The following is a 16,030-nucleotide window of genomic DNA, read 5'->3' on the forward strand; positions in this document are numbered from 1 at the left end:
TTACAGGGAGTGATAGACACACATATCCAAACAAGTCAGTCCTGCCAGTAGTTGCAAAAGGAGAGTCAAAAGAATTCTTAACTGTTTATCTCCTCACCACACAATTTCCAACCTCATACACGCAAGGAGTCCTCTGCTTACTCTTACTAAAATCAAGGGAGGCATTCTACGAGAAGACAGCACCTGAATTGCATTCTTGAAATATTTTTGGTCCCTAAGAATTTTAAAACTGGGGGAGGGATATGCATTCAGCACTGGTACCTCTACTCTTGCATAAAATTCCAGAAATTCATGGTGGCAATATTCTGTTTAGTTTTGCTAACTAAGGGATATGTTTCACTGATTGCTGAGCAAAACTCCCATTGCAGTTTTGTTGAAAAATTACTGGAAGGATTATGCCTTCTGTTCATGACAGTCCCAACCTTTTTGTCAGAAAAAGGCAATTATCAGGGAGTTGCTCCCTTTATACTTTAAAAGAAGCATCAAAGGATGGACAATCCGACAGGACCGCATTAACCAGATTAGAGACATGCGACTAATGTTTTTCAGGGGCCCCTTTTTTGTTGTGAACATGTTATTAATGAAAGCAAAAAGGTACCCCAGCTGCTGACAATCAACAAGTCATGTTTATTACTGAATAAACAACAAAAGAAAATCAGTGGCAATGAACAGGTTATAAACTAATTGGATAAATATTAAATGTTATGAGTCAAATGAAATGCTGTGTGTTTAAACCGGCATCTTGCAAGCTTTAAGTGCTGCAAATGTTACTCTATCCTCAAAAAGTGTGTGAAGGAATTCCCAGTCGATTGACATGATAGCAAGAGCATTAAGCTTTGTTTCTACCATAGATGACCGAAAATTATTTTTTTATTAAAGCAAGCTTAAAGAATGCTCACTCTGCTTCACAGTTAGCAATGGTTACAGTCAAATACAATTTCAATGCAATGAAAATATTCAGGAAGACATCACCTAGATCTCTGTCATGCAAAAATGTGATGATTCAAGTAGTACTCTTATCCAGCATGTCACAATATCTTATAAATCCTGAAAATGTATACGTTTTGGTGAAAAGCTCAGGCTCTAGCTCATTTAGGTAAGTGTTAAGCTGTGCCTGAGTGAATCTTTTTATCTCCTCTTCACTTTGTACTTGATCAAGAGATGTGCTGAACTATCCACAAGGTATGGCTTCCTTACAATATGCCCTTGTTTTTACTTCTGAATTTAGCTTGTCAAGAATAAGATACAGCACTTAACCTCAAATTTCCTTCTTCCTCAAAATATAGTGTCATTTTTGCTTTACAGTACATTTGTATTCTTCATGGTTGGACTCATCAATATCACTTCCCAATTTTTTTTTTACTATCACCTCAAAATAATCGAACTGAGACTGTAAGCTTGTGACAAACTCTTCCAAGGAAGTTGGCAAATCAACAGCAACAACACGATCCTGACCTGGCTTTTGAAGCTTTATGCTAGTTATGTCAAATCTTTCTAGTGTCACATTCCCCACAATACTCATAAATGCAGTTTTCATTTGGCACATTTTCTTGTGTAACATTTGTGCTTAACTTTGAGTTTCATGGTTTTCCTTGGCGTTGTCCATTCCTTCTTTCAAACAGTGTTGAATTCCCTCATAGTTCACTACAATTGTTTTACAAGATTCAGCATGACAGCATCTCATATCAGACAGGGCTTTTTCGGACCAGGAGAGCTCCTTGTTCACTTGAGGTAAGATTGTTACACAGAAGCTGTCATTGCCTGGGTGATGAGACACACAAAAAAACGTTTCTGGAAAACTAAAAAGTTTGATTGCAAGAATCAGTGCTGTGAGTTCCAGAGAATGAGCTGTGCATGTCACATACACAGCTACTGGGTTTAGTCTTTTGATCTGAACTTGAAGACCTTCATACTTTCCATACATGTTACTTGCATTATTGTATGACTGACTGCTGCAGTTTTCAATAGCAGTGTTGTTTTTGTCCAATAAAGACGTCACAGTCTGGAAAAGTGACTTTCTTGTGTGGCTTTCAATTGCTGTAAACCCATGGAAATGCACATATGTGGCACCATGTAAGCAATATTGTAAAATGATAGGTAACTGATCAACATGAGCGATATCAGGAGCTGAGTCTACTATCAAAGAGAAGTATTTTGCCTGTTTGACTTGATTTACAATGAATTCACAAACCTTACATCCCATTAGCTCAGTAAAGTCATCACAGATGGTTTTCAACATGTAGGGCAGGTGACCTTTCCCTTTGTTTCTATAGCATTTGATATGCTCACTTAGAAATGGGTCAAATTCAGCAATGGCTTCAAGAATACTTACATAATTTCCATTCAGAGGTGAGCTGATGATAACTTCCTCCCTTCCTCTAAATGCTAAACTGTGTTCAGTGAGAAGCTCAACAACTGTCACAATATGCCTTAAAACTTCCTTCCAGAAAGCAGTTTGCATTAGAAGCAACTGTACCATCTCCCTGTCTATGTGATTCTTGCCTTGCTACTGTGGTAGTCATGCAACCATGGCAATGCAATGTTCCATGCCGTTTGCATGAGAACAAGTCTTCTCCTGCTTTTTTCCAGTCAGAAATGTCTGGGGTCATGAAGGTGCTAAGATTGTTAGGTGATGAAAAGCCTTAGCGGCAAAACAATACTGCTCCTGTGGATTTAGAATACAATAATCAACCAATTCCTCTGATAACATTTGGTAGTTTTCATTCAAAAACTAGGTGAGGAATACCATTTCTTAAGTTTGTACTCCCACTTGGAAGCTATAAATTTGTCACTGAAATTCTGAATATTGAACAGACCTTTGTCAATACACAGGGTATGAAACTCCTCCATTATCAAACAAGGCTGGATCTTGTGCTATGCTAATGGCAAAGTTATCCTCTTTATCACTACTATTCTCTCTGCCTTCTGTATAGAGAGGTGATAGGAAAAGTGTCCTGGAATTCAGAAACATGTGCCTTTTCTTTTGCTCTTTCTGGCGGGAACAAATTCATATCCATATCTTCACTTTGGTTATCATTTTTTGAGAGGGTCGCTCAGTGTCTTTGAAAGATGATTTTCTGAAACAGTACCAGTAGAGAAATAGTTAGTAAGTTAGAGTAACTTGCTTACAATTTTCTCTCTTTATAATTTAGCTTTCCTTTTTGCTGCTCTGCTTGAAAATTGTCAGCCAGACGTCTCATAGAACAATGCTAAACAAGTACTGTGCGTTGCTGTCATTACCAGGTGGCAATTATTGCTGCCAGTTAGCACCCTTGTCACCAGCAACTGAAAGTCTGAAAAAAATTAAATATGAGCTGTGAAAGCTTAAGAAACTGGGACAAAATTAGTATCATCAGGGGGTATACATGATTTTTTTCTTTTCTTTTTAGTGTTAGCACAAATTTGATCATAATCTCCCTTGTGTTTAGTGTATAGACAAGCATCAGAGGTCCCCCAGAAAAGCGGAGGCCTGGGTCTGCAGCCTTCTGAGCTTCCCTCCACTATTGAGGTATATCAGGTCTCAAGAGAGGCTGCTTCTCACCTATAGTTTTCTTTGTTATCTCCTTTTCCATAACTCCATTTGTCTTTGGTTTTCTTTCCATACCTTAGTCTAGATACAGATACACCTTGTAACTACTGAACATTAAGGGTTACTAAGTATCAGCAAAGAAATTTGTCGTTATAAATCATTTTCTATAACTCATTCCATTGATGAAGACCCCTTCATAATATTAACCCTTCATATTATTAGAAAGGAAGGATGGTCTAGTGGTTAAGGTACTGTACAGGGGCTTACGAGGTCTGGGTGTCATTCCTGGCTCTACCACAGACCTCCTACGCAGCCTTGAGCGAATCACATAATCTCTTTGTGCTTCAGTTTCCCACTGGTAACACTGAGCCTGCAATAGTGAATGCTACTCACAGGAAACAGGTCACTGGTAAAATGATGGCTGTCCGTTATATGTACTACTATATGAACTGGAAGGGATAATGTTTCTGCTGAATCAGTGCCTCTAAGGAAGAAGACGTTCAAAGTATATATAGATAGAGAGAGTGACTGAATAGTTCAAAGGTGTTTGGAATGCCCTCAGATACACACACTGTTTCCAGAAGGCTGTTATTTTATGTAATAAATAAAACTTTAAAAATACATTACTCATAAGGTTCTAAAATATTTTGTTTTAAAATGAATGAGTTCATTTGCACCCCGTAGTGTAGGTATTCTGGCATTTTTTCCCTAAAGAATAAAGGAAGCAATTTACTATGCTTACAAAACTGGCAAGATGAGGCTGGTACTTCAGCTCCTAATTTTGAACCAAGTACTAAAAATGGTTTATAACTCTGGAGTTATTTCACCTCCAACTTGGTATTATCTGCCTCTCTGCCCTTTATTATTTATTTGTTACTGATTTTTAGTAATTTTTTAATATGTAAAGTACTCAGTCTTTGTAACATGTATATCAAATTATGATGGTTACTCTATGTGGCCATTCCATTTATAAAAAAAAGTGAAGTTATTTTCAATGTGATATGTTTTTCCTAGTAGCCTTGGGTTCAAGAGTGAGTGCTGTGGATATAGGGAATGGGTATGCACTACACAGGAGTTCCCCAGCAAAGACACCCTACAAATGATAACTTCTGTGATGCAAAATTGATTAAATAACAGATAACACAAACAGCAATAAACAAAAGAAACTATAATCTTTACAGCAAGTAAAAGCCAGTAAGGGTTTCCTCTAGGGGAGTCACATGGTTAGAGTGATAGGAAAGGAAGGTGTTAACAAAAACACTTTGCATGGATTTGAATGAACATATAGGGACACCAGAGGTGAAGTACTGCAGTAGATGGAGTGTGGACAAGGGTTTTAGTTGTAGGGAAAGAGAGGGAATGATTTACCGTGGAAACTATATAAAGGAACAACCTACTGAAACTGGTGACATACTGTATATGGGGCAAGAGGAGAGGGAAGAGTTGAACATGACACAGGCTGTTTGCCTGGGTCACAGGGTGGATAATGGAGTTATTGTCAGAGATGGTGGAGGCTGAGAGAAGGACGAATTTGAGGGAAAGATCATAAACAATAACTTCAGCTAGTGCAAATTGGCAAAGCTCTATTGATTTCATACATACTAGGTGAGGGTCTGGCCTGCTGAGTTTAGCTTTTGCCACAAGCTTGAGTTGGACATCAGTTTTGCATCTATTTTTTCTGATATTTCATCCTGAAGAGAGGGAGAGATGGGGCTAAAGACAGATGAGCACACATCTAGCTTTTTCACCATTAGCTGTTCAAAGATCCTGGCCCTTTGGTTCAGATCAGCAAAGGGGTGACAGTTTAAGATATACGAGCTCATATAAGTGTACAGAGGAAAGAAGAGGAGACCAAGAACAAACACCTGAGAGAATGCTACTGAGGACAGGAAAAAGTAGAAGGGAAGAGCCGCCAAAGCAGAAACTAACAGAGGGGTAGGAAGAAAACTAGGAGACCATAAATTCATGAAAGCCAAAGTAGCAAGAGAACACAAAATGCGGATTAAACCATGTAAAGGAAATGTATAGGTCAAGCGGGAGGATAATGGGAAAGAAAACTCTTTGTCTTTGTGAAACAGATAAACAATCTGATGAGTATATATAACACATTATAAAGTCAGGTTTCAGAGTAGCAGCCGTGCTAGTCTGTATTCGCAAAAAGAAAAGGAGTTAGTCTCTAAGGTGCCACAAGTTGTCCTTTTCTTTTTACATTATAAAGTATGCACTAAACATATTAAAAACAAAATAGTGTTTTCTGGCTTCATTTTCCAGGCTATATTATGTTATGGGCTGTATCTTTGTGAAACTCCTGTTTTGATGGACTTCATATTAAAAAAACGACGACTTTAATTCGCTGTTTTATTTTTTTTATTGTGCTTATAGAGGGAAAAATAGAAGGATTTGTTGAAGATTACTGTCATGTTTGTATGATTGCATCTATTCAATTCAACAGCAAAATTAAAATGCCCATAAAATAAATAAATAAAGCTAAAGGGATATTAAAGGTAAATGAGGGAATATTGGAATGGATTAGAATGCATGTTCCCTAGGTTTTTATGAGCTAGTCAACGTTATAAAATCTGGGTAAAAATCTTTTCGTGAGCTGTGACATGGCAATGTATTCTTCAGATTGGTTTTAATGTTTAAGTAAATGCTTTAATTAAATTCAGCTCTCTTTTATTTAAAGCTGTCTTTTGGGGAGATATTGCCTTAGATGATGAAGACTTAAAAATCTTTCAAATTGACAGGACAATTGACCTTACGCAGCATTCAAATGAAAGACTTGGACATAACACAGGTATGATGTTAAAGGTGTGACTTTTAAATTTTCTTTAACCTATATTTATTTATTCATTCACAGAACATAACCCTCACTTTAAACCTACAAAACATGGTATCATCTAGGGGTAATATTGGTTTTAAACTTTATAAAGTTGTTTAATCATTACAGGTTTGCTTTCTAAAAGGCAATGAAAAGTAATAGAATTTTGATTTTATTCCTGGTATTTCTAATGAAAAGTCTTCTCTGGAACGTAAAAATAAAGTTTAGTGTTCAGCTGGGGCCAAATCATGGCCTGGTTTACATGGCAGCATACGAGAGTAAGGAGGAGTAAGGCCCCATGCAGAGGGCAGGATGGGTTCAGGAATGGGTGAAGTCTTGACTTTCCCGCTTCACATGCCGTCTAGCACAACTGCACTGACCTGCTGGGGAATGTATACTGATGTGAAACTGGAAGGGAGATTTTCCTCAGTGAATCACAGTCTCCCTCTTAGGGCATGGCTACACTGGAAACTTCAAAGCGCTGCTGCGGGAGCACTCCCGTGGCAGCACTTTGAAGTGCGAGTGAGGTTGTGCGCGAGCACTGGGAGAGAGCTCTCCCAGCGCTCCTGGTAATCCACCTCCATGAGGGGATTAGCTCCAAGATCTGGGAGCGTGGCTGATTTTTCACACCGCTGAGCCAGCAAATTAGAGCGCTATAAAATGTAGGTGTAGACAAGCCCTTAGTCTGCTCCAGGAGATACACCACAACATGTTGTGCCTTGTTCAGGGCAGAGCATATAGTTACAATCTTGCCCATATGGAATTTTCAATAGAGAAATGTGATTTCCTGTATGAGTTGCATCCTAGAATGTCCATTCCACGGAAGATTCCAGGAATTTGTCAAAATACCATGGGGCTTGATTATTTGTTAAATTCTTTATTTGTTTCAATGTTAGATTGCAAGACTGGACTTAGAGATAGCCAAATAAATATTTACTGGAAAAGTATGAGTATATATGTATATGTATATATATATATATATATATGTATATGTATATATATGTCTGCTATTATTTATGTATGTATTTATGTGTGTAGGTATTTATAATGCAGAAGTACAAGAAGCTGCAATCAGGCTTAGTTCTCTGTTGTGTTAGGCATAATACATGAACATAGGAAAACTAAGTTCCTGCTGCATAGCTGTAGGCCCCAGTCTTGCAGTCTTTTCTAGTAGGATTTGGGCTAGTTTGTGGAAAATGGGATTTAAAAGACAAGTGACATAGGAAGGGTGTAGAAAAGTGATATATGCAAACAAATTTTTAAAAATATATTTACTTTTTAAAATATACATGTAAATTCAGTTTCCCCCATCTGACCGTCTATCTCTGCCAATATTAATTTGGTGGGTTTTTTTTATAGATGTTGCAACAGAAGTGTGTCTTGAGGAATGATTTAAAGGAAAGGGCGAGTTCAGATGAAGATGGCCATTTTAATTGTTAATTTTTTCTTATAAATATGTTTAAAATATTTTTTTCATGGATTTACTCTTCTTTGTAACTACATATAATAATTAGAATATCTGTATATTATCCTGGCATTTTCTTTTACTTTCTTCTTAAGCCACCTGTTTGTTCAAGGCAGGATCATTTTTGATCTTTTCTAGATCAAGATTGGATTGAAAAAATCCACTGACTCTTATTAACATTTTCTCAAACAAATCATTTTAATGGGCTTTGAAGTATTTCAGGTCCTGGTTTTGCTGATAAAATATAGAGAGCAAGGTCAGTAATTTCCCTTTAAAGTACTCTAGTTGAGTGATTTATTTGACCTGAAGACTTTTGTTTTAATACCTCTGATGATGTCTTTGAAAGTGACAAAGATCTTTCTGGTGATTGCCAGACAGATGCAAGATAATTTTTGAAGCTGTTTCTTCTCATATTTAATGTTCTACTGTTTCCTTTTCTTTTCCTCCTTATGTTGGGGTATGTGCATTATTACAGACAAGTTGGAGTATTCTTTTCAGGAACAGATAGTGGTACCATGTTAAGGACCAGATTTTGTCAACCATAATCCTCCGGTAGTCCCCATTCGGAGATTAGGTCCTGGTTCTATTTCTATTATTCCTATAAAGCACTGATTCAACTTCTGGTACAGTTAGTGGGAGCTGGACTGGACCCTAAGTGATCATTTTAAAACATGCACTTTTGTTTTGACAGATTTGGAGTATTAAGCTTGAAAAAGTTGGTCTCATTTTACATTATAAATACATGATTTTTCTAAATTCAGATTATTACGTATATATAATATAATGGCACTTTGGCCCATATTTAGCAAAACACTTAAATGTGTGCTTAACTGCCACTCACTGCAATATCTTGATATCTTTTTTGATGAGATTACAAATTTGGTTGATAAATATAGTAGTGTTGATATATTATACTTGGACTTCTGTAAGTTATTTGACTTGGTACTGCATTACATTTTGATTAAAAACTAGACTGATATAAAATTAACATGGCACACATTAAATAGATTAAAACTGGCTAACTGGCAGGATTCAAAATATAACTGCAATTGGAGAATTGTCATCGGCTGGATGTGTTTCCAGTGGGGTCCCGCAGGGATCGGTTCTTGGACCTACGCTATTTAACATTTTTTTCAACCACCTGGAAGAAAAGATAAAATCATCACTGATAAAGTTTACAGATAACCAAGAATTGGGGGAGTAGGAAGTGGATAGGTCCCTGAGTCAGAACAATCTAGATTACTAGGTAAACTGGGTGCAAGCAAGCAATACACATTTTAATACAGTTAAATATAAACATATACAACTGGGAACAAAGAATGTAGCCATACATAAAAGATTGGGGACTCTATCTTGGGAATGAGTGATTCTAAAAAAGATTTTGGGGGTCATGGTGGATAATCAGCTGAACAGGAGTTCCCAGTGTGACACTGTGGCCAAAAGAGGTAATGCAATCCTGGCATGCATAAACAGGGAAATCTCAAATGAGATTGCGGAGATTATTTTACCTCTGTATTGGGCACTGGTGTGACCGCTGCTGAAATAATGTGTCCACCATTCAAAGCAGATGTTGATAAATTGGAGAGGGTTTAGAGAACAGCCACCAAAATGATTACAGGATTAGAAAACATGCTTTTATATTGATACTCAAGGAGTTCAATCTATTTCGTTTAGCAAAGAGAAGGTTAAGGGGTGACTTGATTAGTCTATTAGTATTACTTGGGGAACAAATATTTAATAATGGGCTCTTCAATCTAGTAGAGAAAAATATAACATAATCCAATGCCTGGAAGTTGAAGGCAGACAAATTCAGACTGGAAAAAAGGTGTACATTTTTAACAGTGAGCGTAATTAACAATTGGAACAGTTTACCAATGGCCATGGTGGATTCTCCAAGATTGACAATTTTTAAATCAAGATTGAATGTTTTTCTGAAAGCTCTGCTCTAGGAATTATTTTGGGGAGGGTCCGTGGCCTGTGCAATACAGGAGATCAAACTAGATGATCACAATGGTCCTATCTGGCTGTAGGATCTATGAACCTGCAAAAAGCATGTGCTGAAGGTTAAGTGCATGTTTAAGTCCTTTGCTGAATCAGAACCTTTGTGTCTACCTTTTCGTTCGTCTGCCATCTGGTTGTTAGAGTGACATGACCAAGCAGCTGAGAAAAGAAAGTGCAAACAGTTATTAAATAGAAAAAATGAAATTGCCTGTTTAAACTAAAATCTCTGAACTCAAACTATATTTATTCTTTAAAATTTTGCTATTGTTTACCAGTGCAATTTAAAAAATCTTTAAAAAAAAGCCTTATATACAGATTTTTGTCACAATTAAATAAAATAATTATAATTTCAGTCCTGATTAAGCAAATAGTTACTTGTGTAATTGTGTATATTTGTTCCTATAAACATTTCTATTGAAGACAATGTGATATAATGTGGGAAAAACTAGCCATGGGGGAGTATAATAGCTAGACTGGTGTTTGCAGGGTTTGGCTTTTGCGTTGTAAATAATAGTGCAGGGCCTGATCTTCCAAACTCTGACTCAAGCAGTGGGACTACTCAGTTGAGTAAGGATTATCTACATAGATTTGCAGGTTCAGACAATTACCTTATGAGCTCCTCAGGGCAAGGCCCTGTCATTTTGTTGGCCTGTAAAGCAACATTTATACACTGTGCTGTATAAGTAATAATAATTTAATAAACAACAAAGAGCTATTATGTAGATAGTTTTTACGTAACTGCCAAAAATACGATTTCCCTGCCCCCACACTTAAAACATGTAGATTTTTTAAATTCACTTTTGGTTAGCTTGTGGCTTGAGGTTTACACTCTATAGTGTATGCATTAGTCATATAAAATAAGTCAGGTTAGCTATTTTAAGATATTTGTATTTAATTTCTTATTTGACAGTAGTCCTTTTGTACACCAAACCGAATACACAGTGTGTGCTATTAGATTACCACTACTAGTGTACTACCTTACTCCATATTTTTGTTGTAATAACTATAGATAATAAAGAAATAATAGCTTCCTGTATCAATAAGGTCATGGATTCCTCTCTATTACTGTTATCTCTTTCACATTTGCCTGTTTTCTAAAGATTTCCTTCCTCCGCACCCCCCACCCCCAATTGTCTGGATTTTTTTACTCCACATGTAATTTTGCAAAATAAATGCTAACATGAGATAATTGCATTAATAATGTGAAATGAATGTATATGGCATGGCATATACTATAGCTAACCAAATAATTCCTTGGGAAGGAATGTATTGAAGTATTACCTCATCTTCCTAAAATGTTTTTAAAAATTTGGAAAATTTTTCTCAAGGGATCCAGCAAGTATATGACAGTGTAATCCAAATAATTAGGCACATTATTATTCACTGAGTAAGCATGCTAACTTACTTGCCTTTTATGGCATTGTCTAGTCTGTAATCTGCCTTTTGAACTGCCGTTTAGTAAATACACCCTTTAATGTTGCAGAAATTGTTGTAAAAAAAAAAAAAAGTAAGAGGAAAAGGGAATTTGAGGAAATTATTGGTTGGAACTAGTATGGCTAATCATGACTTCTGCAATCCTTTATTCTTAGCCACCTCCTCCTGCTGCAGTAGCTTGAAAACACTGATATTTCACAGCAAATATTACTTTGTTTAAAAAAATCACTTATAGGAATTCTATAAAGTTCTCTAAAACCTCTTCAGACATTCTGGTTATTCATTGCACGCCACAATACTGCCAGCATTCTTTTTTCTTGCTTACTAATGTTTTTTAAAGGAGATATGCAATAATAACTAAAGTAACAGAACCACTATGAAACCGAAATAGTCAGCAGACTGCTATAGATGGCATATGTGGTTTAAATTAATCTGGTGTATGCCTGTAAGTGCGATGGTAAATATTCAGACAATGAAACTCCAGCTGCCTCTTTGGATGGTTAGCTTTTCTGCTTCCCTCTCACTCGTTGGCTATTGGAGCTCCACAGGAATGCCTCAGAGGTCATGTTACTATTCTTTGGTATTTGATAGGTTAGCAGCCCTTATGTGACTGACTGTGCTTTAAAGATCCATTTGCAAGTTAACAAAGAACCGCTATGCTTTGGGGATAAAATCAATCGTATTACTTTTTTAAATCATGCTGCTTTGTTTGTTTGTTTGCTCTTGGTGTCTTAACATCCTTCCTCTCCCCCTCCCCCCCCTTAGATATGGGAACATTGTGGTATACATTCAGGAAATTTCTGTGAAAGTAGGGTATCCAGCTGTCAATCAATACGGCACTAAGGATGTCAAGGTCACTGAGAAGAAAAAAGCTTCAAATAATAATTAGATGATGTAATTGTCATGACTTGTCTGAATAACAAAGACACGTTGGCTTGTGTTCTGGAATGCATGTTAGAAAATCTTTCAGCTACAAATGTGTTTTTGTTTCATTGTCAAAAATGCTTGAAGAATTTGTATGTAGGTCATTAAAGAATTTTAAACTTCCTTAAAGATTCATTGCATATCCTACAGAGTAATTCCTAATCTTGCTCTATAAGATATTTGCTATATGTATAATGTTCTGTGTTTAACTTCCATAATATTTCCTTTTTCTTTTTAAAGGTGGCTTTGGTGAGCATGGGACATCAAAAAAACGAGGTGCCCTCTATCAGCTTATAGACAGGATAAGAAGATTTGGCTCTGGTATTTTCACTGTTTGAATTAGCAGACTGCCTGATGTGATGTACACTTAACATTAATGACAGTACTTTAACACCTTAAACCCAGTCTGTACCAGTAGTACTGTAAACTATTAAAACAAGAGTAATGAAGAGATTAGCTCTTTTCCTATCTATGCTTTGTCAGAGAGCTCATATTTCATATAAGCTAGAAAAGTTCATACTGGAAGCGAAAATCCTAAAATACATTATTTTAAATTTTATTTTAAATTGTTAAAAAATTGCTAGGTGTTCATTACCAAGAGTATTCTCAGTAATGAATGCAGTTGGGATGTATTTTCATTAAGATTACAGTACTCTTTGTGTATGTGTTATGCATGAATGGATAGCTGCAATAAATTGCTAATGGCCTATGCTGGTTTTGTAGGGAATGGGATACTGTGATGAGTCATACTGCATGCGAAACATTTATGATGTGTTTCATCTCATGAAAACATTTTTTAAATGTTGTAAATTTCTGTAGAATTCAGTGGTCAGTATCTATGGCATCTTCATTAATATTGAGTTAAGTTTATTCACTAAGTTTGGTGCAACATGACTTAACTCTGGTGCCATTAAACCCCAGCGTCTGCAGGAAAATGTAAAGCTCAGTTTTAAACACAATTCAGCATGTGGGAGTGCGTCACTCCATATCTTGCAAAAGTAGCCACAGCGTAGTATCTGACATTACCGATATGTGGTGGTATATAACTGCATGCTTGATCTGAGAACTAGGCACATTAGTTTTGCGTAACTGTCTACCTTCATCTAATTGGTACAAAGCTGGTTGGAAGAATAAGCACTGGTAAAAATGACCATATTGTCATGTAAGCCACCCACATATCATCATCAAATGATTCAGTACTGAAGAAGTACATATGACTATCTGGGATTCCAAGTTTGATTTACATTTTAATAATTACCCGTGTCGTAGATTGTATAATAATTCTCAGTTACAAATTCATTATTTTAATATCAAAAGATTGATGTAAAATTTAAAATGATATTTGCTGAACAGAGATATAGGTGTTCTGGACATAGAACATTTTCCTAAGCCCAACAACTTCCTGTGTGGTTTATAATGTTGCTTAAACTGTACAGTGAGTTAATCTATAAGTAATCTGACTTTTCTGCCCAGGCTTCTGAAACTTTTCTCCCCTTTTTCATGGCTCTTGCACCTTTCCTTATTCTTTTTGTATCTTCTTTGCTAACTTACGGATCTGTACCAAGACCCTTGGCCTCTTACCTTTCATCCACAGTTGCTTCTGTCCTGATCTGACATCCTTCCTGGTCTCTCTGTCATATCCCTCGCTTGTCTGGGATTCCAGTTAACAGACTGTTACTTTATGTTCAGTACGTTTTAGTGGGACCGCTCATAGAGAAAGGTAGTATTCAGCAGGAGTGAAGGTGGCAGAATTGGGCACTATTGAATAAGACAGATCAGCTTTTGCTAAAGGTCCATTTTAACCTGCCACCATGATATTTATACTTTTATAAATTGCTCCAGAAAAGGGAAACAAGTAACTATATTGTATGAAAGTCCTTGCATTCATCTTCATAATAATAGTAAAGATTATAATAATAATTAAATTGGACCAGAGAGAGAGAGCGAGAGAGAGAGACTCTTTAATCTGGGCATTAGGGCACCCATTTGGGAGACCCAGATTCTAGTCCCTTTTGTGCCAATGAATATACAAGTATTTATACATAGTAGACGGTCTCAATAGAAATGATTGAGAAAGACATAGCCAAGTGATTAGGGCACTGTCCTAGGAGTTGGAGGACCCAAGTCCAAATCCTTGCTCCACATTAGTCAGAGCAGGGAATTGAATCCAGGTCTCCTACAGAATGCTATACCAGTTTTATAAGTGGGCAGCAGCTGCAAGCTTATCACTGATTACTCTTCTTCTTGTTTCTTTATCTGTTAACTACTTGTTATTTACAAGGCCATGTGAGTTTATGCTTTGTCCATTCTTATCCTCTGTTTCCTTATTTCTATTTTCTTTTATTGTTCATGCAAGATTAAAACGTTTTTTGTTTGTTTGTTTTTCGTTTTTGACAAAGGACTGATCTGGCTTTCATGCCTAACTCCTGGAGAGGAGATAAGATTCCTCCACCGTGTCCTGGAGCTAAATGCCTAAATCCCCTTGAGGGGCAGAGCTTAGACAGCTCTTCACTCAGCTTGCTGGCTTCTGTGAATCCTATTTTTAGGCAACAATTTCTGTCCATGCAGTGTACAGGGAGTGTGGGTGCCTAACTCAGGTTTGTGGATTTCACAGGTGGCAGGGCGCCTAAAAGTTAGGTGCTGCAATGCTGAGCATTACAGTGCCTAAATCTCCCTTTTGAATACCACCCTAACTTTCTACCTATTTGAGACAGATTACTGTTGGCTCTGGTAATCTCTCTCAAAACAATAGACATTTTTTATATCACCATACCTTTCAAGGTGTAGGGATCTTTTTATCAAGACAATTTAAGGCATATATAGTGTATGTCCATAGAATTCCAAACAGTTAGTTTCCGAAGAATATATTTTCTATGTCCTCGAGTACTTGACAATCCTATTTACATCTGAAAATTTTATGTCCATTGCTATTACAATTAGCTCCTAAGATAACTAACTACAACTGAAAGAGTTAATCTTCCAGTGTGACCGGCCATCAGTAAAAAAGTTAAGTGGACCGTGCACAAAGTGCCGCAAAAGACATGAAGTCAACTAACAGTGCTTCACTACAGCAATGCATGCGGTTGCTCTTTCCCAGGCCCTGCAATAATATGGTTATCTCTGAAAGTAGCTAATACTAAAAGCAGACCTTTGCCCAGATAGAAGTGAAACAGAGCCTGAATACATTTGGTGGTATTGCCTCTGCCAAACAGACTCTTCTAAACATCATCAATGGGAAAGAACCCCCCCTCCCCTAATTTTTAAAAGGTATTTTAAAAAAAAAACTCAAGGCATATTACTTAGAGGAAGCAGTTTTAGAAAAATGATATATTTTTTAATTGGAGAGTCGAGAAGTAATCATGTTAGTAATGTCTCTTTAAGGTGTTAAAGTGCCTCTTTGCCCCATTGCATGTAAATTATAATACTGAAGATTGAGTCTTTCCATTTGAAGCACTTCTAACAAATAGATTATTGTTTCTACGTCTCATTGAAAAGCTGAATTGTTGTGTAAAAAGCTACGTTCTGTTATTAAAGTGCATAACGAAAACATGGAGCTTTGGCCTTGCAGAAAACAAATGTTTTCATTTGTGAACTCTTTTGTCTCATATACTGTTTTTTTTAAAATATCATTACAGGTTTTGAGCAAAACAATTCTTCTAAGGGAAGATCAACTGTAAAATTCTCAGGGAAAAATGAGAAAAACCGATTTCCCAGAGCTGCTACGTCACGAACAGAAAGAATATGGCCAGGGGGTGTCATTCCGTATTTTATAGGTGGAAATTTCACTGGTAAGACAAAGGGAGAAGAAGGATGAATGTCTTTTTTAAAAAAAAAACAGGTTCATGAAGAGCCAAAT

At 36.7% G+C, this 16,030-nt stretch overlaps 1 protein-coding gene across 2 annotated transcripts in view; it reads left to right on the forward strand.

Moving 5' to 3' along the window:
* Positions 1-16,030, forward strand: part of TLL1 (tolloid like 1) — a 192,994-nt gene that overhangs the window by 83,844 nt on the left and 93,120 nt on the right. For both annotated transcript variants that reach the window (XM_073341559.1, XM_073341558.1), the window contains exons 2-4: positions 6,216-6,326; positions 12,415-12,495; positions 15,810-15,962. In XM_073341559.1, coding sequence (XP_073197660.1) covers positions 6,216-6,326; positions 12,415-12,495; positions 15,810-15,962 — 345 coding nt within the window. The remainder of the gene's footprint in view (positions 1-6,215; positions 6,327-12,414; positions 12,496-15,809; positions 15,963-16,030) is intronic.

The sequence above is a fragment of the Lepidochelys kempii genome, chromosome 4 (assembly GCF_965140265.1).
Source record: "Lepidochelys kempii isolate rLepKem1 chromosome 4, rLepKem1.hap2, whole genome shotgun sequence".
NCBI lineage: Eukaryota > Metazoa > Chordata > Testudines > Cheloniidae > Lepidochelys > Lepidochelys kempii.